The sequence below is a fragment of the Salmo salar genome, chromosome 02 (assembly GCF_965601325.2).
Source record: "Salmo salar chromosome 02, fSalSal1, whole genome shotgun sequence".
In the NCBI taxonomy this organism is placed as follows: domain Eukaryota; kingdom Metazoa; phylum Chordata; class Actinopteri; order Salmoniformes; family Salmonidae; genus Salmo; species Salmo salar.
Genome location: NC_138292.1, coordinates 69,949,477 through 69,974,404, shown reverse-complemented (window position 1 = coordinate 69,974,404; position 24,928 = coordinate 69,949,477). Strand labels below are relative to the sequence as shown.

Here is a 24,928-nt window from a genome sequence, read left to right as displayed (position 1 = left end):
TGTATGAAGGAAGATGTACAATTCTAGGCTCCCTCTTCAGACAACATTTCCCTCACACATGAATATACACCTACTACTGGAGAAACATGATTCAACATTATTTAATGGATAATAGGAGTTAATGAAATAAGATACAGCTCTGAACACCCCCACCACACACACAGCACTCCTACTCCAAGATGCTTGATACATATGGATCCAGAGCTGCATATTATCCTACACGGGTTACCATGGTAATCAGACTTAGTAAACTGTTACAGAATGGGAGATGGATGACTCTTTACAATATGTTTTATATTGAAACTTTATTTAGGGATCTGGAACCGGTGCAGGAGAGGGAGATACAAAACAACACATTTGTGCTTCCTGGTGTTTTATCAGTGACCCTGAATGAGCAAAGCACTTTCCACATAGACGGGGGTAAGATTTCTCTCCAGTATGTATTCGCTGGTGTCTAGTATGCTCTACTGATTGAATGAAGCTCTTCCCACACTGATCACAGCTATAAGGCTTCTCTCCTGTGTGTATGCATTGGTGTGCAGTCAGTTGTCCTGAATTATTGAAGCTCTTCCCACACTGATCACAGCGATAAATAAGGCTTCTCTCCTGTGTGTATGCATTGGTGTGCAGTCAGTTGTCCTGAATTATTGAAGCTCTTCCCACACTGATCACAGCGATAAATAAGGCTTCTCTCCTGTGTGTATGCGTTCGTGTGTAGTCAGATGTCCTGATTTATTAAAGCTCTTCCCACACTGATCACAGGTATAAGGCTTCTCTCCTGTGTGTATGGGTTGGTGTCTAGTCATGTCTCCTGATCGACTGAAGCCCTTCCCACACTGATCACAGCTATAAGGCTTCTCTCCTGTGTGTATGCGTTGGTGTCTAGTCATGTCTCCTGATCGACTGAAGCCCTTCCCACACTGATCACAGCTATAAGGTTTCTCTCCTGATTGATTGAGGTATTTCCCACAATCAAAGCAGGGGTAAGGTATCTCCCCTGTATGAATTTTCTGATGAGAATTTAAGGTTTTAGATGCAGCTAAATTCTTCCCACACTGAGAGCAGTGGTACAGTTTCTCACCGGTGTGAATCCGCTCATGAATGATCAATTCCTTCTGTTTAGCGAAACTCTTCCCACAGTCAAAGCAGCAGTGGTGAGATGTCTTCCCTATACGTCTCTGCTGGTGTTTCTTGAGGTGTTCTGATATGGAGAGACTCTGTTCTTTCTTGATAGCATCATGATTTTGTTGAGGCTCCACAGATGATAAGCCCCTCCCACTGAGAGAGCAACGATTAGGGCTGTCCCCTGTGAAACAAAGACATTTAATCATTAAGTTTTGCAAATCTGGGTACATAAACAGATCAGTATTTCCATTAAATGAATGCCTTTTGCGTCCTTTTGATATTTTTCCGGTAATAATTGTGCACCAATATTCCATTTTAAATCTCTGTTATATTAAATAAAGTATCATTTAATACAGAACACATGGAGTATTTGATTAATTCGATTTTTTAGATGAATAAAGACTTGCTAAAGTGACACAATTCATCATTTTGACAGCATACTGCCATAATCAGTTTAATAGGAAATGATTTGCGTGCATGTAAAGCCCTAGATATTTGGTTACATTGACAGTTATTTCTGAACATGATTTATTTCATGTGATTAGCGATTCATTTAAATTTGTCCCTCAATTTAAGGTCAACCCTGTTACATGAACTGAAATCTTGTTTTAATATGGTGAAACTATTCTTTAAAAAAAAAAATTGAAAACATTTTTTTTGCATAAGAAACATTGAACGTCTAATAGTCAAATCAGAGTAAAATCAGGTGAGCTGGTTCTACTCTTTTTATCAATTTACTTATGGTGCAAAACTGAGCAAGTCAACCCTTTTACCCAGACATAGACATGCTAGAAATGTTTTAACAATAACTTTATTTCTAAAGATTGCATTCAATTGCTACTCCCTGTTGCACTATACTAGGTCCATTCCTCATGTCACAAGCAGATTCATGGCCGATTTAAAGGACTATTTTACCCATGTTATATAATGTTTACTTACCCTACATTACTCATCTCATATGTATATACTGTACGCTATACCATCTACTGCATCTTGCCATCTTGATGCAATTAAATGTATCACTAGCCACTTTAAACAATGCTGCTTTATTTTCATACCCTACATTACTCATCTCATATGTATATACTGTACTCTATACCATCTACGGCATCTTGCCTATGCCGTTCGGCCATCACTCATTTATATATTTGTATGTACATATTCGTATTCATTCCTTTACACTTGTGTGTATAAGGTAGTTGTTGTGATATTGTTAGGTTAAATTACTTGTTAGATATTACTGCATGGTCGGAACTAGAAGCAGAAGCATTTCGCTATACTTGCATTAACACCTGCTAACCATGTGTATGTGACAAATACATTTGATTTGATGTAATCCAGCGGTTTTGTTGTTTTCAGTAGTCCCCTGTTAGGTCAACCCTGTTACTTTATTTGGCACATTGGTACTTACTATAGTATTTATTTCCATGTAACCTCTTGAGATGGGAAACTTGTTTTTTATTTAGTTGAGCACTTGCTCTTTATGACAGAATGTTAAAATTGTGAAATCAAACGTTTTTTTAAACCAAGTTACACTTCTTAAAATCGACCAGATATTTTAATCAATATATACTTAAATCAATTAATTGTTACAGAAGCAGACTGTAATCTAATCCACATGGATCTTACTTAATGAAATCATATCTCCATGTTCCTCTTCTCCTTCTCGTCTCTCAGTTCCACTCTGCCCCGGTGTTTTCGTGCAGTCGACCAGAACCAGCAGTAAACTACAGGGAGGCGATTGACCTGGGGAATCCAGGAGGGTGGAGGGACGTGCTAGATTTGTCCTGTTGGCCGCAAGAAGTATTCTACATTGATTAACATTAAACCAAATATTTTATTAATTTAGTCTAAACCTCTGATTTTGGGTGCATCCCTAGGATATCTCATTTTCCCTCAAATGTTGAATCGTTCATTACTTCCCACAAATCTAAGAGCATTGGCTGGTGGAGGCATGAGCTAGCTTCCACCATATTTCTTATACCAGTCATTTCCTTTCAAACAGCGAGGAAGAGGCGAAGCGAGAGGGATAACTGGGCCCAAGATTCTTCTGTTTTATTTGATCGAATATAACATTCGTAACGATTAGGTTGTTAGGAGTGTATTGGTAAAAGTAGGACACTTTCTATGGGAGTAGTGCCTGGTCGTCACTAGTTACCGCAAACAAAGCCATAAACCACGCCCATTTCTACAATTGTTATTAACATGTGATTTTAACCTTAACAACACATCTAACGTCATGCCTAATCCTAAATAAATTCAAATGCTAAATAGAAGTTTGACTCTGTGGAAAAACGCATATCTGCCCTCTCGTTAGCTATAATGGCCCCACCTGACCTTGCCTTTTCCGATTGCCTTCCATTTTTGAAGACATTTCTTTTCTTTCTTTGAGCGGCCACTTGAGTATCTGGTCAAATAATGGATAATGTGTTCGAAATCAGTGAAGTTATGTGAACACTTTGTGAGGAAGGAGAGATAATTAGGTCTTAGAGTCCTAAACATGATAGGGTACTTTGTTGAAGAAGAAAAAAAATCCCAACAAGTTTTTCCATCATGTTTTTTTTGTCCAGCGTGTATAAACTAAACACAGGCCTATACTGTTAAGGCCAGACTTACCCGATCCATTGTGGAAGCTGTTGTTTCTTTGTATGGAATGAAATGTTGTAGGTTACAGTACAGTCAGACTACTTTGTTGTAGTGTAGAGATAATGACTAGGGAGATGCGGAGAGAAAATTCGATTCTCAAGGCTGCAAATGATGCGCCCCTAGACCAGAGAAATCAAACATCTACTTAAATATCCAAATGTAAATAAGTTAGAACAAATAAACGTCTCATGTAGCCTAATATTACTTCAGAAAGTTCCTGGATAACATTTTACGTGATCTATAAAAGTCAAGAAAACGTTCAACAACACCCCCTTTCACTAAGAATCCTGTTGTCTGCTATCGTCTACTTTTACCTGGCAGCCACTTGGAACACATGCGCAAAGAGGGAGTATCTCAACAGGCCGATCTCTATTGAGGGAGTGTCTGGGAATTAAATGTTCCGGTCTTTCGCTGCTGATATAATGGCAGCTGCTGTTCACTACCAGCACAGATTGGACAAAGAGCTGTTTATGCAAGTCTTTGCAATGGGTGCATCAAACCTAATTCACAAGTAATTCTCTAGTAAAAAATAAACAAAAATCCAGTGGTGGAAAAAGTACTCAATTTGTCATACTTGAGTTAAAGTAAAGATACCATAATAGAAAATTACTCAGGTAAAAGTCACCCAGCACAATTCTACTAGAGTAAAAGTCTTAAAAGTATTTGGTTTTAAAACCTCTTGCATCAATATCCAATGGAAGAACGTGGCGCGAAATACAAAATCCTAAAAAATGCAATAATTTCAATTTTTTAAACATATGACTGTTTTACACCATTTTAAAGACAAGACTCTCATTAATCTAACCACAATGTCTGAGTTTAAAAAGGCTTTACAGCGAAAGCAAAACATTAGATTATGTTAGGAGAGTACAGAGCCAAAAACAATCACACAGCCATTTTCCAAGCAAGCATATGTCACATAAACCCAAAACACAGCTAAATGAAGCACTAACCTTTGATGATCTTCATCAGATGACACTCCTAGGACATTATGTTATACAATACATGCATGTTTTGTTCAATCAAGTTCATATTTATATCCAAAAACAGCTTTTTACATTGGCATGTGATGTTCAGAACATGCATTCCCACCCAAAACTTCCAGTGAATTTACTAAATTACTCATCATAAATGTTGACAAAATACATAACAATTATTTTAAGAATTATAGATACAGAACTCCTTTATGCAATCGCTATGTCAGATTTTGAAATAGCTTTTCGGCCAATGCACATTTTGCAATATTCTGAGTACATAGCTTAGCCATCACGGCTAGCTATTTGACACCCGCCAACTTCGGGGCACACTAAACTCAGAATTACTATTAGAAAAATGGTATTACCTTTGCTGATCTTCATCAGAATGCACTCCCAGGACTGCTACTTCCACAAGAAATGTTGTTTTTGTTCCAAATAATCCATATTTATGTCCAAATACCTCCGTTTTGTTTGTGCGTTCAGGTCACTATCCAAAGGGTAACGCGCGAGTGCATATCGAGACAAAAAAATTCAAAATGTTCCTTTACCGTACTTAGAAGCATGTCAAACGCTGTTTAAAATAAATTTTTATGGTATTTTTTCTCGTAAAATAGCGATAATATTCCAACCGGACAATAGTGTATTCATTCAAAGACGAAAGAAAAAACAGCATGGTCTCGTGAACGCGCATCTCCAATCTCTTAGTCACCAGGCAGACCACTGACAAACTGAGCTACCATACTCTGCCCAGAGACAGGAGACGCCTCAATCCGCATTCTGAAGGCTTTAGATAGCCAATGGAAGCCTTAGAAAGTGCTACGTAACAGCTCAGATACTGTAGTTTCGATAGAGAAGCAAAAGAAGGACTACAAATTCGCAGACAGGCCACTTCGTGCTTGGAATCTTCTCAGGTTTTTGCCTGCCATATGAGTTCTGTTATACTCACAGACACCATTCAAACACTTTTAGAAACTTTAGAGTGTTTTCTACTCAAATCTACTAATACTATGCATATTCTCGTTTCTGGGCAAGAGTAGTAACCAGTTTAAATCGGGTACGTTTTTTTTCATCCGGCCGTGAAATATTTGTAGTTCATGATTTTTTCTCAAAGTTGGTGGCAACCTAATAATTACGAAAAATATATTCAATCAATTAAGTCACAAGTCGCCTCTTCCTCTGTTTTGAAAGGAAATTACTGGTATAATGAAAACGGTGGAAACTAACTAGCCCATGCCTCCGCCAACCCAATGCTATTAGATTTTTGGGAAGTAGTGAACAATTGAACATTTGAGGAAAAAGGAGATATTCTAGGGATTCCCAAATAGACTAAATTAATACAATAGTTTATCATTAAACCAAATATGTTTTATATTTCTTGCCGCCAAGAGGACAAAGCTAGCCCGTTCCCCTCTGCCCTCCCGGAGTCCCCAGGTCAAATGTCTCCCGGTACTGCTTTACTGCTGGGTCTGGTTGACTGCAGGAAAACACTGGGGCAGAGTGGAACTGAGAGAGGAGGAGGAGAAGATAAGGAAGATGGAGATTTGTTTTCATTAAGTAAGAACCATGGTGTGTAGATTAGACTACAATCTGCTTCTTTAACAATAGCAGAGGTGCATAAAGATGGCAAATTACTCCTTTTGCTGAGTTCACTGTATTCTACATTGCTCTCCTTTACTGTTGGAATGGTCATTAGCACAGTAAACATGATCCCAATTTTAGCTTCAAGACGCTGGCAATTTAAAAAAACGAAAAAGATAAAGTAACGGTGCATAGATGCGACAAGGAATACATCGTGGCTACTATGAAAGTGAATTGTATCTACGCGTGATCAGGGATGTGTTCGTTCTGCCAATTCTGTTAAAATGTTTCTTGAACAGAAGCAAACGGAACAAATTGGGGATGAACATACCTGAAGTTGTTCGCAAATGTTGGACTAATTATTACACCCTATAGATAATTAGCAGGCAGCGCGTGTTAACTCTCCTGTTGCGTAATAATCACATTTTGGAACAGTGAGTGCATTCTGACATCACGTGCTTAAACAACTCACGCTGGGGCGACCGTTAGAGATATTTGGAATGTTTCATTCCACCGGTTTTTAAAAGTCTTACTTGGTCCAAAAATATTTTTCACCTAATTTTAACATTCTGTCATAAAGAGCACATGTTCAACTTAGGAAAACATGTTTATTATCTCAAGACATTGAATTAAAATATTACTATACTATGTGCCAAATAAAGTAACAGGGTTGACAGTAACAGGGGACTACTGAAAACAACAAAACAAAGGTTACGTATGTTACCATGGTTATGTGAGCTATATGGATATGTCCAATATATTGGTATCACTCTGCGGCGGAGGGATACATCCAAGGTGAGGACTTACAGATTAACTCCCGTGTACACCTGTGTCATGGCTGGGGTCCGCCCCCAAATATAAAACCCATGGCCGCGACACACGTTCTCTACATCATTTTTGAGGTGCCTCTAGCACCGTAGAGGATTGGAGTGATCCATAAAGCTCACATAACCGTGGTTACATACGTAACCTTCGTTATGTTTCACTATATTGGATCACTCCAATATATTGGTATACCCGTACCAGATTTAGTCGGTGCTTGAGGGACCCGGCCAGCAAGCGGCGAAGTCCCAGCGCGGGACCGAGACTCAGGGGCCGTCAATGTGGAAGGTGGGTCCCGGCACAGTCCCCGGAAGGGGAGGTGATGCCCAGGATCACTGAAGCAACTGCAGAGGAAGGTGCCACATTTACCCAATAGTACCTAGCAAAGGTGCAAGAGGAAGCCCAGCTGGCAGCAGCAACGATATCAGCGAGGGGCACTCCTCTCAGTAGAGTCCAGGATACAGCCACACCTCTTGTTGACTGTGCCACCACAGATCCCAGCACTGGCCTGCCAGCCAGGAAGTATGCTGTCGTAATTGTGTCCATGATCCAGTGAGAGAGCCTCTGCTTTGATAACCCAGCCCCCAGGACTGTCTCACCATAGAAGAGAGCTGGTCTGTTGTTCTCACTGCCCGTGTCCACTCCACATAGGCAGCCAGTGCCCGCGCAGGGCACAGCATGCAGGAGGGAGGGCCAGACTCTTCCGCCACTCCCGGGGGGTTGTAAGCAGACAGGATAAAAGGGATGTTCACATGCCTGTCTGACAGAACTTTCGGAAGGAATGAAGAGTTGGGGCGAAGAGATATTCTCCTCCCACCGGGGTCCATCCGGTAGCACTCAGAACTTACTGAAAGAGCATGGAGCTCACCCACCCTCATCATGGAGCTCACCCACCCCCTTCATAGAAGTAATTTGTACCACAAAATCCACCTTCGTAGAGAGGTGTTTCAGGGAGGCAGACTCCAATGGTTCGAAAGGCGGCTTTGCCAAAGCTGCCAAGACCACATCCAAATCCCAGCTCGCCATTGAGAGCGCCTAGCTGGGCGCAGGCGACGAACCCCCTTCATAAACCTGGAGACCAAGGGATGGCACCCCACTGGCCTGTCCATCCACCCCACATGGCAGGCAGATATAGCGGCCAAATACCCTCTCAGTGTAGAGGCTGCAAAGCCCTCATCCAAGTGAGACTGCAGGTATTTACATTTATATTTACATTTAAGTCATTTAGCAGACGCTCTTATCCAGAGCGACTTACAAATTGGTGCATTCACCTTATGATATCCAGTGGAACAACCACTTTACAATAGTGCATTTAAATCTTTTAAGGGGGGGGGGGGGTTAGAAGGATTACTTTATCCTATCCTAGGTATTCCTTAAAGGTGTGGGGTTTCAGGTGTATCCGGAAGGTGGTGATTGACTCCGCTGTCCTGGCGTCGTGAGGGAGCTTGTTCCACCATTGGGGTGCCAGAGCAGCGAACAGTTTTGACTGGGATGAGCGGGAACTGTGCTTCCTCAGAGGTAGGGGGGCCAGCAGGCCAGAGGTGGATGAACGCAGTGCCCTTGTTTGGGTGTAGGGCCTGATCAGAGCCTGAAGGTATGGAGGTGCCGTTCCCTTCACAGCTCCGTAGGCAATCACCATGGTCTTGTAGCGGATGCGAGCTTCAACTGGAAGCCAGTGGAGAGAGCCGAGGAGCGGGGTGACGTGAGAGAACTTGGGAAGGTTGAACACCAGACAGGCTGCGGCGTTCTGGATGAGTTGTAGGGGTTTAATGGCACAGGCAGGGAGCCCAGCCAACAGCGAGTTGCAGTAATCCAGACGGGAGATGACAAGTGCCTGGATTAGGACCTGCGCCGCTTCCTGTGTGAGGCAGGGTCGTACTCTGCGAATGTTGTAGAGCATGAACCTACAGGATCGGGTCACCGCCTTGATGTTAGTGGAGAACGACAGGGTGTTGTCCAGGATCACGCCAAGGTTCTTAGCACTCTGGGAGGAGGACACAAGGGAGTTGTCAACCGTGATGGCGAGATCATGGAACGGGCAGTCCTTCCCCGGGAGGAAGAGCAGCTCCGTCTTGCCGAGGTTCAGCTTGAGGTGGTGATCCGTCATCCACACTGATATGTCTGACAGACATGCAGAGATGCGATTCGCCGCCTGGTTATCAGAAGGTATTGGAGGACATACTGCACCCCGCATGACCTCAGTAGCATAGCCACGTTGGTAAAGCGGCCAAGAGAGCAGAGGGAGCCATATGTGGCTTTCAAGTCTGCATCAAAGACCCTGGGGGGTCCCGGCTTCAGTCGCGGGTTCCGCTCTATAATCTCCTGGTCCGGGAGGACCATGGCAGCTATCATGGTGTGGTACTCCCGGAGGCCGAGTGACACTACGCCCGCAACATAACTCCATGGTCCAGTCTCTGTTGTGAGTCAGAGAGCCTCCTGGCAGAGGCCCAGCTCTCCTGCAACGCCTCGCGGAACTCAGCAGAGATGGGGACAGATGGAAAGTCATCACTGTCCACCAGTTTGATGTCCAGTGCAGTGGCTACCTGAGTGAGTAGGCTCTGTGATGAAGCCCTGCTGAAGGCTTCTGATGGCCTGTCAGCCTGGTAGCCCTGCCCACAGGGGTGAGCAGTGCCAGCATCGTCCTCCAGGAACAGCCTATCACTGGCCAAAAGGGAAAAGCTGCCGTCGCCATCGACGCTATCAACCTCCTGACGCCCTCTGATCAAGGTGGCCCCAGCGGTCCGACTCCTGCCCCCGTCCAGGCCTGGCAACAGATGGGCTCTGCCTGTGGTGGCTCCGGCCACGCTTCCTGGGAGGGGTACTGGACCCAGTAGAAAGACGAACAGCTCGCCCCCGCACCACTCCTGAGGGAAGGAGCTCGTCCCCAGCCTGAGCCCGAGCCTGGCCGACCCACTCGTGCATGGCCTCCAATCGCACCAGGCGCAGGCATTCTGAGAACACCACACAAAACAGGCATCCAGTAGGGCGCTCCACCGCCCTCTCCGCGTGGCTCAAACCCAGGTAGTGCATACACGAGGTATGCGGATGCCCAGGGGGGATGCCACCATCACACCTGTCACAAAGGGAAGCCGTATGCTCAGCCAAGCCAGCAAGGCCATGGAGCAGAGGTCCGATGCCCTGGAGAGCTATGTCGTGATCCGCATGGAGGAATCTGATGAGGGATAAATTACCCAGTACCTCTGCAAAGAAACAGGGAAGACCCATGTGGGAAAAACAGGCAGACAAAAAAACAGCAACCAAGTAATGGATTTGATTTATTTGTTTTTTTGTTTTAGGCCAACTGCAATATTACCTAGCCGGTTTAATATCCAAGCAGGAAAAACAGCACCATATGGAGTAACTTCGTTAAGGAACTCCAAAGTTAATGTCTCAGCGTAGTGGAAAGCTCACCATGATACTCTTACACTCTGCAGGGGAAAGAACAAGAAAGAAACCCAGCAGGGTAATTAGCAGAGAACCTGGCACGGGGAGCAGCATGTTAAAGCAATTCACAACACACACATAGTACAAGCCAGTGGGCAAGTTGTGTAAGGTAAATACAGTTTGTGTCAGCAAGAGCCACCATACTAATGGATGCACACTGAGTCGTAGTGTAACACTAACGAAACAAGTACGACAAACCAGGGGCAGAAGATACAGATCAACCACGCACAGCGAGTGGAGCAATCAAGAGGAGAGGTGCTCCAGGCTGCAAACAGCCAGTGAGTTTACTTCCACGCAAGATATTACGCTTACCAGTGACTTACCAAGCGAACTTCAGAAAGTTTTTACCTCAAACCATACGGACGTCCGCCGAGAAAATGAAAGACCCCATGGCCGTGTATCAATTAAAATGAACCATAAAACTGCTTATGACAGGGGAATGGAAGGTCGCTTTGTGAAACAAGTAGTGGCAATTGAATGCAATCTTCACAAAAAAATGTCATTGTAAAACATTTCTAGCATGTCTATGTATGGGGAGAGGGTTGACTTGCTCAGTTTTGCACCACAAAAAGCAGTAACTTGATAAAAAGAGTAGAACCAGCTCACCTGCTTTTACTCTGATTTGACTATTAGACGTTCAATGTTTCTTTTGAAAACATATTTTTTAAGGAATATTTTCACCATATTAAAATGAGAGTTCAGTGCATGTAACAAGGTTGATCTTAAAATGAGGGTCACTAATCACATTGATAATAATCTTCAGAAAGGACTTTGTCAAAGCAACAAAATATCTAGTTCTCCTACAATGAGTGTGATTACATGCACACTCATCATTTGACATTAAACTAGCTATGGCAGTAGGCCGAGTATGGCATTCGTCACGTAAACACCTTACTCTGCTTATCTTAATTGGCTTAAGTTGACAATCAAAGTGACGCTGTTAAAAACACCTGGTGTTCTGAGCAATTTTTCAATATATTAGGACACATAAAGGCCTTCATCAGATTCATAGAGGCATATTTAATCTGCATATGTTCTAGCACAAGCATCGCAAGCTTCCTTCTTTTGCTCGAGTGCAGGGAGTTCAGGGAAACTGAAAGTATGCATCTTAGAAATAGTTTTCACATACAAACTTAATATGTCCAAAATCGGAATCAAATATGCTCATCACAAATAACATGGATGCTGTGGTAGTACGTTTATTTTGATAGGCAGTTTTCTGTATTTATCAAGGTCCCATCAGTTAACCTGCTATTCATTATCTTTGTTTCACAGGGGACAGCCCTAACCGTTGCTCTCTCAGTGGGAGGGGCTTATCATAAGGGGAGTCTCAACAACAACATGATGCTGACAAGACGTCTCTCCAGAAGAGTCTCTCCAGATCAGAACGTCTCAATAAACACCAGCAGAGACTTGTAGGGAAGAAACCTCACCACCGCTGCTCTGACTGTGGGAAGAGTTTTACTAAACAGAGAAATTGGTCATTCACCAGCGGATTCATGCTGGAGGAAGCCTTATAGCTGTGATAAGTGTGGGAAGAGTTTTGCGTGAGATTTCACCGTGACCAAACACCGACTTATACACACAGGAGAGAAGCCTTATAGTTGTGATCAGTGTGGGAAGAGCTTTAATCAATCAGCAGCCCTGAGCAGACACCAATGCATACACACTGGAGAGAGACAGGAGTAAGGTGTATGTGGAAAGAGCTTTGCTCAATCAGGGTCACTGAAAAAACACCAGAAAGCACAAACATGTTTTCTTTCTTCTCCCTCCTCTCAGTCACCGGTTCAAGATATCTAAATAAAGTTTGAACAGAAAACATGTTGTAAAGAGTCAGCTCTGGAACCATATGTATCAAGCTTCTTGGAGTAGGAGTGCTGTGGGTTGGCGGTGGGGGTGTTCAGAGCTGTATCTTATTTCAGTAACTCCTATTATCCATTAATTAATTGTATAATGTAGAATAATGTTTCAACAATACAAGGTGTGTATTCATGTATTCAATAGATCAATAAATTAAATCCATTATCTGCTCAACAACGTCTGCTTATCACATTCATTATGTTTTTTAAATCTGATAATACATTTTTAAAAGGACCTTAGTCCTCTTGTATAATTCGTTTGGTCCTAAAAGATGTTCACATATTTATTTTTAAACCCTTCACCAGGTTTTAGTGTAGCTGATGGGACATACGGAAGTACAGAAGACATAGGACTATTAGTGTCATCAAATTATGTTGTTGAATTTATTTTAAAGGATTTTATTTGTGATATCTTTGAACTTTCCTTATTGTGTATTAAGTGTGCTCCAGAAAGATGTTCACACATTTTATTGTGAATTGAATGATGTGTTGGTTGTTTGGAAGAGGCATCATGAGGGCAGGACGCCAGCTCTGCCCATCAGTACTTATAGGTCATGTCAACCACAGACCTCACACTCTTCTGTTCTCTCACGGCCAGTAAGGTCTCCTACCAAACTCCTCTCTCTTCACTCTGGAAATACACTTGACAATATCTTATACCTTACCATTCTACTTTTTATTGGTGATGTGTTATGTGGAACGAATGCTTGCATGTAAATGTCATTGTAAAACATACATGCAAATGTGGTTTCATGTTTTCTTGTTTTGTTTTACATTGCTGATTGCATATACATTTTTTTTTTAAATATGTATTTTTTAAACGTTTAGTTGAATTATGTAGAAGAGACCAGGATATGTTGTTGCCCTGTGTCCCAATACTCAATGTTGTAGTCATGGTCCTGAGAATGAAACATGTTTTAAACAATCAACAGAGATTCACGTGTCTTACAGTGCTACACATCTGTTATAATAAGTGGTGTTTCCTGCTTAATTGAAGTATCAGATGTAGTTTTTCACCAGTTATAAAGTGTGTTTGTTGTCTCTCTTTATGTTTAATGTTGCAGGGAGGGAGATGCAACAATAGCCTTGAGAATAGCTAGACTCAAATATAACTCGGTTCCAAGTTGCTGTCAGGTAAAAGTAGACGATAGCAGACAGCAGGATTCTTAGTGAAAGGTGTGTTGTTGAACGTTTTCTTGGTTTTACTCAATCTGTATAGATTAGGTAGAATCTTTTCCAGGAACTTTCTGAAGTAAGATTAGCCTGGGGCAGCAGGTAGTCTAGTGGATAGAGCGTTGGGACAGCAACTGAAAGGTTGCTAAATCGAATCCCCGAGCTGACAAGGTAAACATCTGTAGTAGTGCCCTCTAACAATGCAGTTAACCCACTGTTCCTAGGCCGTCATTGTAAATAAAAATGTCTTCTTATCTGACTTGCCTGGTTAAATAATGATGTGAGACGTTATGCTGTCATAACGTAATTGCGCTTGAATATCTAAATACATGTTTGATTGCTCTGGTCTAGGGGTGCATCAGTTGCAGCCTTGAGACTGGAATTCTCCCCTGCGAACTCCCTAATCCTTATCTGAACTCTGTGACAACAAAGTAGCTGTACTGTAGCCTACACATTTCTTGTCTTAGTAAGAAACACTGAAGAAAACAATAGCTTCCATGATGGATCCGGTAAGTCTGGTTTCCTTTTAACAGTAACGGCCTGCTGTTTTGTATAAATGTCTAGGTGTAGTTTCATCATCTTTGATCCTCCACATTCCTGTGTTCGGTTTAAACTGCTGGACAAAAATAAACATGATTGTAAAACTTGTTAGGATATTTTTTCCGTCAGCAGAGTAGTCTACAACTATATCATGTTTGGAAATCTGTCATATTACCTAATTTATCTCTACTTCCTCCCAAACTGTGCACTTGTTCACCTCCACTGATTTGACCAGATACTCACTCTGACAGTGAAAATACATATTCTTCTTTGGGGTTTATCGGTGGTTGGCGTCCAACTTTATGGTACATTACACCACCTAATGTACTAGAGTGTGGGCCAGCAACAGGGATCGAGGACCTAAATCCTATCTGCCAGCCTCGTTTCTCTTAAAAAGTAGAAATATTTGCTCACACACGCAGGAGAGAATCCTTACTCCTGTCTTTGTGGTGTCAGAGAAATTCTATAGAAAGAGAGACTTCAAACAACATATTTATTATAAGATTTGCAAAAATGAAGCAATCAACCATCACTAAGAATAGTCAGTGTTGAAAGCTCAATGAACAGAGCTGTCTTTCGCCTTTTATTGAAAGTACATCCTTTTATATTTGACAGTTAGCCGATGTGCAGAAACAGCCACTGGAAACAGAGTTGTAAGAGGTAATTTAGCTTGTCTGTGTAGATCAAGATGGCTGATATCGGCACCACTCTGTTCCTCCCTGCACTTCCCACATAGCTACATTTCTGCCGATTGTAAACACAGGAGCTCACATATTGCGGTAGCACCCAAGCAGCTCATAAATCTGTACGCTCAGATTTATGAGCTGAGCGTACAAAACAAGCCTGTATCAGCAAAGAATATTAGCATATAACAATAGACAATTCTCTCAGTAAAATAGTAACATATACCATAGACAATTATCTAAGTAAAAACAGTATAGTATGTCTAATTTAACAGTATAGTAGAATAATATAATATTAAAATGTCCACCACAATGGAAAGAGATTTGCTCATTCAGGGTCACTGATAAAACAGCAGAAAGCACAAATGTGTCATCTTTTATCTCCCTCCTCTCCGGCACCGGTTCCAGATCCCTAAATAAAGTTTCAATAGACTACTCTTTACAGGATGTTTTCTATCAACCATTCTCAAACAGTTTATTAAGTCTAATTACCATGGTAACCTATGTATCATAATATGCAGCTCTGGATCCATATGTATCAAGTGTGTTGGAGTAGTAGTGCTGATCTAGGATCAGGTCCCCTATCCATGTATTCTCATTTTGATCTAAATGGCTTAATGTCATCATGGAAAATGTCATAGTGAACCTGTTTGTGTGTAGAGGGGGATGTTGAGGTGGGTGGGGGTGTTCAGAGCTGTATCTTATTTCAGTAACTCCTATTATCCATGAAATAACTGTATAATGTAGAATAAGGTTTCAACAATACTAGGTGTGTATTCATGAATTCAGTCGATCAGTATATTAAATCCATTATCTGCTCAACCACATCTGCTTCTCACTTCATTTATATGAGACAACTTATAAATGCAGAAGGTCTTTAACTTCATTATGACTCATTCTTATCACTTTACAAGATCCCTATAACGCCTGAAGAGTTTACAATTGTTTTAGTCTCCATTCCCTCAGGTGTTGCTTTATTATTCAGGAACATGTTAAGACCCTCAGAACCTACCTTCGATTACCGCTGTTCACTCAACAGTAGTAAAGATTTGTTTTTGTTTTGGTCCGTTCAACAACAGAGCGGTACTTGCCTTGTATCAACAAGATTTTGTATCTATCTATATACCTTATGTCATGCCTTATTGGAGAAGTAGAAGTACAAAAAAATAGATACATTCAAGTTGTATCTTTTGTAATGACCACCTAGAAACAGTGTTGCATCTTTTTTTTATGGTATTCATGTAAAGAATCTGTGGCAAGACATCAGTAGATTTATAATGGAACAAAATCATGAAGATTTGACACAATTATGGAGAGATGTACTGCATGAATTCTTTACCTACGATATAAATATTTTGGATGGATATTTTTATTTGTTGTTCACCCGCCGTACAGTAGGTGGCGGCAATACGCCAATAGGTGTAGTCTGCCATAAAATCTTAAAGGAGAACAAGACAACAGAAAGTTGTTGACGAGGACAGCTAGCGACGAACAGTTCATATCATACAAAGAAACAGCTTCCACAATGGGTCGGGTAAGTCTGGTTTTAACATTATATGCCCGCTGTGTTTTATAAAATGTCTAGGCCTAGATTTCATCATCTTTGAACCTTCACATTCCTGTTTAGTTCTGTTTGGGGCGGCAGGTAGCCTAGTGGTTACAGCGTTGGCCCAGTAACCGATCCCCGAGCTGACAAGGTAAAAATCTGTCCCTGAACAAGGTTGTTAATCCATTGTTCATAGGCCGTCATTCTAAATAATATAATTTTTTTTGTATATCGGATTTGCGGTTACATTTTTTTTTTTTAAGTAGCCTACAACTATATCATTTGTATTGTAATGACCCTGTGTTTATAAGCGCGGATATCGACTCTACCGCTCGAGCATGCTTTTGCGGCTTTCTATAGCGCTCTGGACTAAGGGCTAGAAGGTCGAGGGTTCGAGACCTGCTCCCTACTTGTTCCAGCAACATTTAAGGCAGTCCATTCAATCATGTTTAGGAATCTGTGACTATGACCTAATTCTCTCCTTCCTCATGAAGTGTGCACATGTTCACATTCATTCACTGATTTCTTACGTATTAGCCATTACTTGACCAGATATTTAAGTGGCCGTTCTAACAAAGAAAATAAATGGCTGCAGTCCAAACACGTTGTTTTTCCCTTTATTTGGACGGTTGAAGTGTTGTAGAGGAGTGGGCGTAGCAGCACTACACTCTTAGAAAAAAAGGGTGCTATCTAGAACCTTAAAGGGTTCTTCGGCTGTCCCCATAGGAGAACCCTTTTGAGTTTCAGGTAGAACCTCTTTGGATGTATCCCCGTCGAAACCGGATGCAGTTTGATTGCCAATTCCCTAACGTTGGCCCTCGATTTAGCTTGAAAGAGCGAGTGAACAACTTTGGTCACTTGCGGGGTTGATATGACCCACAATTCATTGCAAAATGTAGTCACATTGTCAAAATCTGGTGGCCGCTAAGTGTCACATTTAATCAACACCCTGCATTTTCGGTATCTCAGTAAAAATATGAAGCTAGCTTGCAATTATAAAAATATATATTAGTGTTGGTAAATTGGCTTAGTTTTGTAGTGAGGAGTGCAATTCTGAAATGTATTGGAATAAATGACCAAACTATAAAACTAGCTAGCCAGCTATGGGTAACTGTAGCTAGCTACCTGGTAGGAGCGCTAGTGTTGGGGATTTTCCAGTACCTATACTGTTTTCTTAGAAGTAGTCAGCAGAATCGATATGGAGTTTACCATTAGTATATGTGTAAGCAGAACCAATGTGTATGTGCAAGCTGAGTCAATACAGGCTTAACCATTCTGGGTCATGCCTGGTCTTCTGACGGCTTTTGGACATGCACATTAGTTAATCATTTATAGGCACCATTAGCCTGGTCTTGTGAAGGCCATTGGACATGCACATTAGTTAATCATTTACAGGAACCACTAGACATGTACCTGTATTAGGAAGGTACAGTTGATGTCGGAAGTTTACATACACCTTAGCCAAATACATTTAAACTCAGTTTTTCACAATTCCTGACATTTAATCCTAGTAAAAATTCCCTGTCTTAGGTCAGTTAGGATCACCACTTTATTTTAAGAATGTGAAATGTCAGAATAATAGTAGAGTGATTTATTTCAGCTTTTATTTCCTTCATCACATTCCCAGTGGGTCAGAAGTTTACATACACTCAATTAGTATTTGGAATCATTGCCTTTAAATTGTTTAACTTGGGTCAAATGTTTCGGGTAGCCTTCCACAAGCTTCCCACAATAAGTTGGGTGAATTTTGGCCCATTCCTCCTGACAGAGCTGGTGTAACTGAGTCAGGTTTGTAGGCCTCTGCTTCATTATATCCACATAATTTTCCATCCTCATGATGCCATCTATTTTGTGACATGCACCAGTCCCTCCTGCAGCAAAGCACCCCCACAACATGATGCTGCCACCCCCGTGCTTGACGGTTGGAATGGGGTTCTTCAGCTTGCAAGCGTTTCCCTTTTTCCTCCAAACATAACGATGGTCATTTTGGCCAAACAGTTCTATTTTTGTTTCATCAGACCAGAGGACATTTCTCCAAAAAGTACGATCTTTGTCCCCATGTGCAGTTGCAAACCGTAGTCTGGCTTTTTTATGGCGGTTTTGGAGCAGTGGCTTCTTCCTTGCTGAGCGGCCTTTCAGGTTATGTCGATATAGGACTCGGTTTACTGTGGATATAGATACTTTTGTACCTGTTTCCTCCAGCATCTTCACAAGGTCCTTTGCTGTTGTTCTGGGATTGATTTGCACTTTTTGCAACAAAGGACGTAAATCTCTTGGAGACAGAACGCGTCTCCTTCCTGAGCTATATGATGGCTGCGTGGTCCCATGGTGTTTATACTTGCATACAATTGTTTGTTCAGGTGAACGTGGTACCTTCAGGCGTTTGGAAATTGCTCCCAAAGATGAACCAGACTTGTGGAGGTTTACATTTTTTTTCTGAGGTCTTGACTGATTTATTTTGATTTTCCCATGATGTCAAGCAAAGAGGCACTGGGTTTGAAGGTAGGCCTTGAAATACATCCACAGGTACACCTCAAATGATGTCAATTAGCCTATCAGAAGCTTCTAAAGCCATGACATCATTTTCTGGAGTTTTCCAAGCTGTTTAAAGGCACAGTCAACTTGGTGTATGTAAACTTCTGACCCACTGAAATTGTGATACAGTGAAATAATCTGTCTGTAAACAATTGTTGGAAAAATTACTTGTGTCATGCACAAAGTAGATGTCCTAACTGACTTGCCAAAACAAGAGTTTGTTAACAAGAAATTTGTAGAGTGGTTTAAAAACTAGTTTTAATGACTCCAACCTAAATTTATGTAAACTTCTGACTTCAACTGTGTGTGTATATATGTATATATATATATTTTTGTTGTTGTTGTAATGTACTATGGTGATGCCACCAATATAATCTAAGATGGGTTTAAGTAAGTCAGAAGTGAGACAAAAAGATAATGGTGGCGAAATGTCAAAGGGTATTTTGCATAAAGAGGAGTGACTAAGTAAGGGTGACACTGTATAAAAGGAGTGTGCTGAGACTGGCGAAGTCAGATGATCCTTGGACCAGCTTGGCTTTGTAATAGTCTATTTTAATTTAATGTTCCGGTATCTGAGAAATATTATTGGACCAATATTTCCACGACGCTAGCTAGATACGTTAGCTTACTAGGTACGTTGATAGCTTTAGGTTGGTTGTTTTTAAGTTAAACTTCAAGATTTCCACCAAGGACGTTGCCTCCGATCTTCACTCTCCCTCGCTTGGGCAAGGGACATTTTAAGGTACACTCGGATGTAAAACGCAATTCAAGGGCTGAGGGTTTAGGGCCGAGGGTTGTTGAGTTTGTAACGCAGCTGGAAGGCAATCGGGAAGAGGCAAGATCAGGTGGGACCATTATAGCCAATGAGAGGGCAGATATGCGTGTTTTCACTAGTTGCCACAATGTCGAACATCTATATCATATTTTTATTCATTTAGGGTTAGGCATAAAGTTAGTGTTTTCAAGGTTAGGGTTAAAATCACATTTAAAAAGATCAGTTGTAGAAATGGATGTGGTTTATGGCTTTGTTTGTGGTAACTAGTGACGACCAGGTACTACTCCCATACAAAGTGTTTTATTCCTCAAAGTTGCCGGGATGTCACGTGTCCTACTTTTACCAATACACTCCTAACAACCAACTCGTTACGAAAATGTATATAAGATCAAATAAGCCAGAAGCAAGATTTTGGGCCCAGTTATCTCTCTTGCTTCTCCTCTTCCGCGTTGTTTGATAGGAAATGACTGGTATAAGAAATATGGTGGAAACTAGCCCATGCCCACCAATCCAATGCTCTTAGATTTGTGGGTTGTAGTGAACGGTTGAACATTTCAGGTAAAAGGAGATATTCGAGGGATGCACCCAAATCAGAGGTTCAGACTGAATTAATACAATATTTGGTTTAATGATCAACTGTAAACTTCTTGTGGCCAACAGGACAAAGCTAGTCCGTCCCCCTCCACACTCCAGGAGTCCCCAGGTCCACCGCCTCTCCGTACTTTACTGCTGGTTCTGGTCGACTGTAGGAAAACACCAGGGCAGAGTGGAACTGAGAGACGAGAAGAGGAACATGGAGATATGATTTCATTAAGTAAGAACCATGGTGTGTGGATTAGTCTGCTTCTGTAACAATTAATTGGTAAATTATATATTGATGAAAATATTTGGTAGTTCCACCCAATTTTGAGAAGTGTAACTTGGTCCCCCCCAAAAAACGTTGGATTTCACCTAATTGTAACTTTCTTTCATGAAGAGCACATGTTCGATTTCATAAAAACATGTTTTCCATCTCAAGAGGTTATATGAAAATACATACTGTGGTAAGTGCCAATGTGCTAAATAAAGTAACAGGGGACTACTGAAAACAACAAAACCACTAGTTTACATTGGTAAAATAGTCCTTTAAATCAGCCACAAATTTGCTTATGACAGGGATGGAAGCTAGTTTTGTTCCACGGGGAGTGAAAAAATGTAATGCTAGCTTCACAAAAACATTATTCTACCATACCAATTTCTGGATAAAATGGTTCACTTGCTCAGTTTTCTATAAAAAACACCATAGAATCGATAAGACTAGAACCAGAAAATCTGATTTGACGTTCAATGTTTCTTTTGCCCCAAAAAATGTAGAGAACCGTTTCACCATATTAAAACATGGGTTGATCTTAAAATGAAGGACAGATGTAAATGAATCACTAATTACATGAAATAAATAATGTTCAGAAATGACTGTCAAAGTAACCAAATAACTAGGGCTTTACATGCACACTCATAATTTGACATTAAACTAGTTATGGCAGTAGGCTGAGTATGGCATTAGTCATGTAAACACCTTACTCTGCTTATCTTAATTGGTGTAAGTTCATAACCGAAGTAAGGATACAGCTTTAAAACACCTGGTTTTCTGAGCAATCTTTAGAATGATTAGGACATGTGAACACTTTAATCAGAGTTATAGAGGTGTATTTAATCTGTGCATGTGCTAACACAAGCAGCGCCAGCTAAATTCTTTTGCCCGAGTCCTGTGAGTTCAGGAAAAACTGAAAGTATGCAGCTTAGAAATAGTTTTCACATACAAACTTTATACTGCGTCAAAATAATAACATAGTCGCTGTGGTAGAACGTTTATTTTGATTGATAAATGCTGAAAATTGCCAAAGTCCCGTCAGGTAGCCTGATTTCAGATGTGTCCATGTAAACAGGTTTATTAGGGAAATTGTTATTTCATAGCATGTCAACATTTAAATCAATCTCTTATATTAATTGACTTCACAATAATCATATTATTCTGCGCTTGTAACTTTACTCAAAGATGGTAAAACTTGGAGAAATGATTTTATTAGTTGGGTTAAAATCTTTCTAGAAGTTCTACAGGGTTGACGGAGGGACTTGTCAAAATTCAGAAATTTGTCACTTTAGCAAGTCTTTATTCATATTATTTAATAACAGATTTAAAATGTAATACTGGTGCACAATTTCTCCTGGAAAAATATGAAAGGGACGCAAAAGGGTCCTTCCATGAAATGAAGGCCATCTGTTTATGGACCCATATTCGCAAAACCTAAGTATTCAATGTCTTTGTTTCACAGGGGACATCAATAATCGTTGCTCTCTTAGTGGGAGGGGCTTATCATCTGGACAGCCTCAACAACATCATGATGCTGACAAGAAAGAGAAGAGTCTCTCCAGATCAGAACACTTCAAGAAACACCAGCATAGAGGTATAGGGAAGAAACCTCACCACTGCTGCTCTGACTGTGGGAAGAGTTTGGCTGAACAAGACTTGACAATTCATGAGCAAATTCACACTCTAGAGCATGCATCTAAAACCTTGAAATCTCATCTGAGAACTCATTCAGGGGAGGGACCTTATACCTGCTTTGATTGTGGAAAATACTTAAATCAGTCAGGAGCCCAGACTAAACACACAGGAGAGAAGCCTTATAGCTGTGATCAGTGTGGGAAGAGCTTCAGTCAATCAGGACACCTGACTATACACCAACGCATACACACAGGAGAGAAGTCTTATGGCTGTGATCAGTGTGGGAAGAGCTTCAGTCAATCAGGACACCTGGCTATACACCAGCGCATACACACAGGAGAGAAGCCTCATAGCTGTGATCAGTGTGGGAAGAGCTTCAATAATTCAGGAGACCTGACTACACACCAACGCATACACACAGGAGAGAAGCCTTATAGCTGTGATCAGTGTGGGAAGATTTTCAATCACTCAGGGGCCCTGACTAGACACCAACGCATACACACAGGAGAGAAGCCTTATAGCTGTGATCAGTGTGGGAAGAGCTTCAATAAGTCAGGATCCCTGAATACACACCAACGCATACACACAGGAGAGAAGCCTTATAGCTGTGATCAGTGTGGGAAGATTTTCAATCACTCAGGATCCCTGACTAGACACCAACGCATACACACAGGAGAGAAGCCTTATAGCTGTGATCAGTGTGGGAAGAGCTTCAATCAATCAGGATCCCTGACTACACACCAACGCATACACACAGGAGAGAAGCCTTATAGCTGTGATCAGTGTGGGAAGAGCTTCAATAAGTTAGGACACCTGACTACACACCAGCGCATACACACAGGAGAGAAGCCTTATAGCTGTGATCAGTGTGGGAAGAGCTTTGCTCAATTTGGAATCCTGGCTACACACCAACGCATACACACAGGAGAGAAGCCTTATAGCTGTGATCAGTGTGGGAAGAGCTTCAGTCGATCAGGAGACCTGACTACACACCAGCGCTTACACACAGGAGAGAAACCTTATAGCTGTGGTCAGTGTGGGAAGAGCTTCAGTCGATCAGGAGACCTGACTACACACCAACGCATACACACAGGAGAGAAGCCTTATAGCTGTGATCAGTGTGGGAAGAGCTTCAGTCAATCAGGACACCTGACTATACACCAACGCATACACACAGGAGAGAAGTCTTATGGCTGTGATCAGTGTGGGAAGAGCTTCAGTCAATCAGGACACCTGGCTATACACCAGCGCATACACACAGGAGAGAAGCCTCATAGCTGTGATCAGTGTGGGAAGAGCTTCAATAATTCAGGAGACCTGACTACACACCAACGCATACACACAGGAGAGAAGCCTTATAGCTGTGATCAGTGTGGGAAGATTTTCAATCACTCAGGGGCCCTGACTAGACACCAACGCATACACACAGGAGAGAAGCCTTATAGCTGTGATCAGTGTGGGAAGAGCTTCAATAAGTCAGGATCCCTGAATACACACCAACGCATACACACAGGAGAGAAGCCTTATAGCTGTGATCAGTGTGGGAAGATTTTCAATCACTCAGGATCCCTGACTAGACACCAACGCATACACACAGGAGAGAAGCCTTATAGCTGTGATCAGTGTGGGAAGAGCTTCAATCAATCAGGATCCCTGACTACACACCAACGCATACACACAGGAGAGAAGCCTTATAGCTGTGATCAGTGTGGGAAGAGCTTCAATAAGTTAGGACACCTGACTACACACCAGCGCATACACACAGGAGAGAAGCCTTATAGCTGTGATCAGTGTGGGAAGAGCTTTGCTCAATTTGGAATCCTGGCTACACACCAACGCATACACACAGGAGAGAAGCCTTATAGCTGTGATCAGTGTGGGAAGAGCTTCAGTCGATCAGGAGACCTGACTACACACCAGCGCTTACACACAGGAGAGAAACCTTATAGCTGTGGTCAGTGTGGGAAGAGCTTCAGTCAATCAGGAAACCTGACTAAACACCAGCGAATACACACAGGAGAGAAATCTTACTCCTGTCTATGTGGAAAGAGCTTTGCTGGTTCAGGGTCACTGAAAAAACACCAGAAAGCACAAACGTTTTCTTTCATTTCCCTCCTCTCTGGCACTGGTTCCAGATCCCTAAGTAAGTTTAAATAGAAAACATGTTAAGAGTCATGTCTCCCATTCTCTAACAGTTTACTAAGTCTGATTGCCATGGTAACCTGTGTAGCATAATATGCAGCTCTGCATCCATATGTATCAAGTGTCTTGGAGTAGGAGTGCTGTGTGTGGGATGGGGTGGGGGTGTTCAGCGCTGTATCTTTTATTTTCTTAACTCATATTATCCATTAAATAATGTATAATAAAATGTTTCACCACTAGTAGGTGTATATTCATGTGTGGGGGAAATGTTGTCTGAAGGGAGAGCCTTGAATTGTACTGCTTGTCTCATACAATCATTGGTTCCTGTAGGTGCTGGGTAGAGATGTGAGGGGGAGATGGTCATGACCCCCTCAGACATTTTGGCAGAACGTCCAGAATATGTTCTATAAGTTACATGCAGGAACCAAACGTTAATGATGAATAATGTAAATCATGCAAATATAACTTGTCTGTGTAAGCAGTATATAAGAGAACTAACGGGACTGCCCCGAAAGAGCTCCCGACCGAAGTGTACTATGGTGCATTAAGTTTGTTGCAACCTCTCCAGCTTGCTGATAATAAAGAATGATGCATTTAA

At 41.6% G+C, this 24,928-nt stretch overlaps 1 protein-coding gene and 1 long non-coding RNA gene across 2 annotated transcripts; one reads left to right on the top strand and one right to left on the bottom strand.

Annotated features, from left to right (window-relative positions):
* Nucleotides 1–286: 286 nt before the first annotated feature.
* Nucleotides 287–4,041, bottom strand: LOC145862410 (uncharacterized). Its single transcript, XR_014381847.1, has 3 exons — nt 3,742–4,041; nt 2,755–2,912; nt 287–1,306 (listed from the first exon to the last, which is right to left on the bottom strand). It is a non-coding gene; the product is annotated as an uncharacterized LOC145862410 (long non-coding RNA).
* A 12,206-nt stretch (nt 4,042–16,247) lies between these two features.
* On the top strand, nt 16,248–24,928 carry LOC106598845 (uncharacterized). The gene is given in 4 exon segments (XM_045708636.2): nt 16,248–16,381; nt 20,364–20,529; nt 22,016–24,123; nt 24,125–24,928. Coding segments are annotated over 4 exon segments (2,340 nt in total). The 5' UTR covers nt 16,248–16,372; the 3' UTR covers nt 24,182–24,928.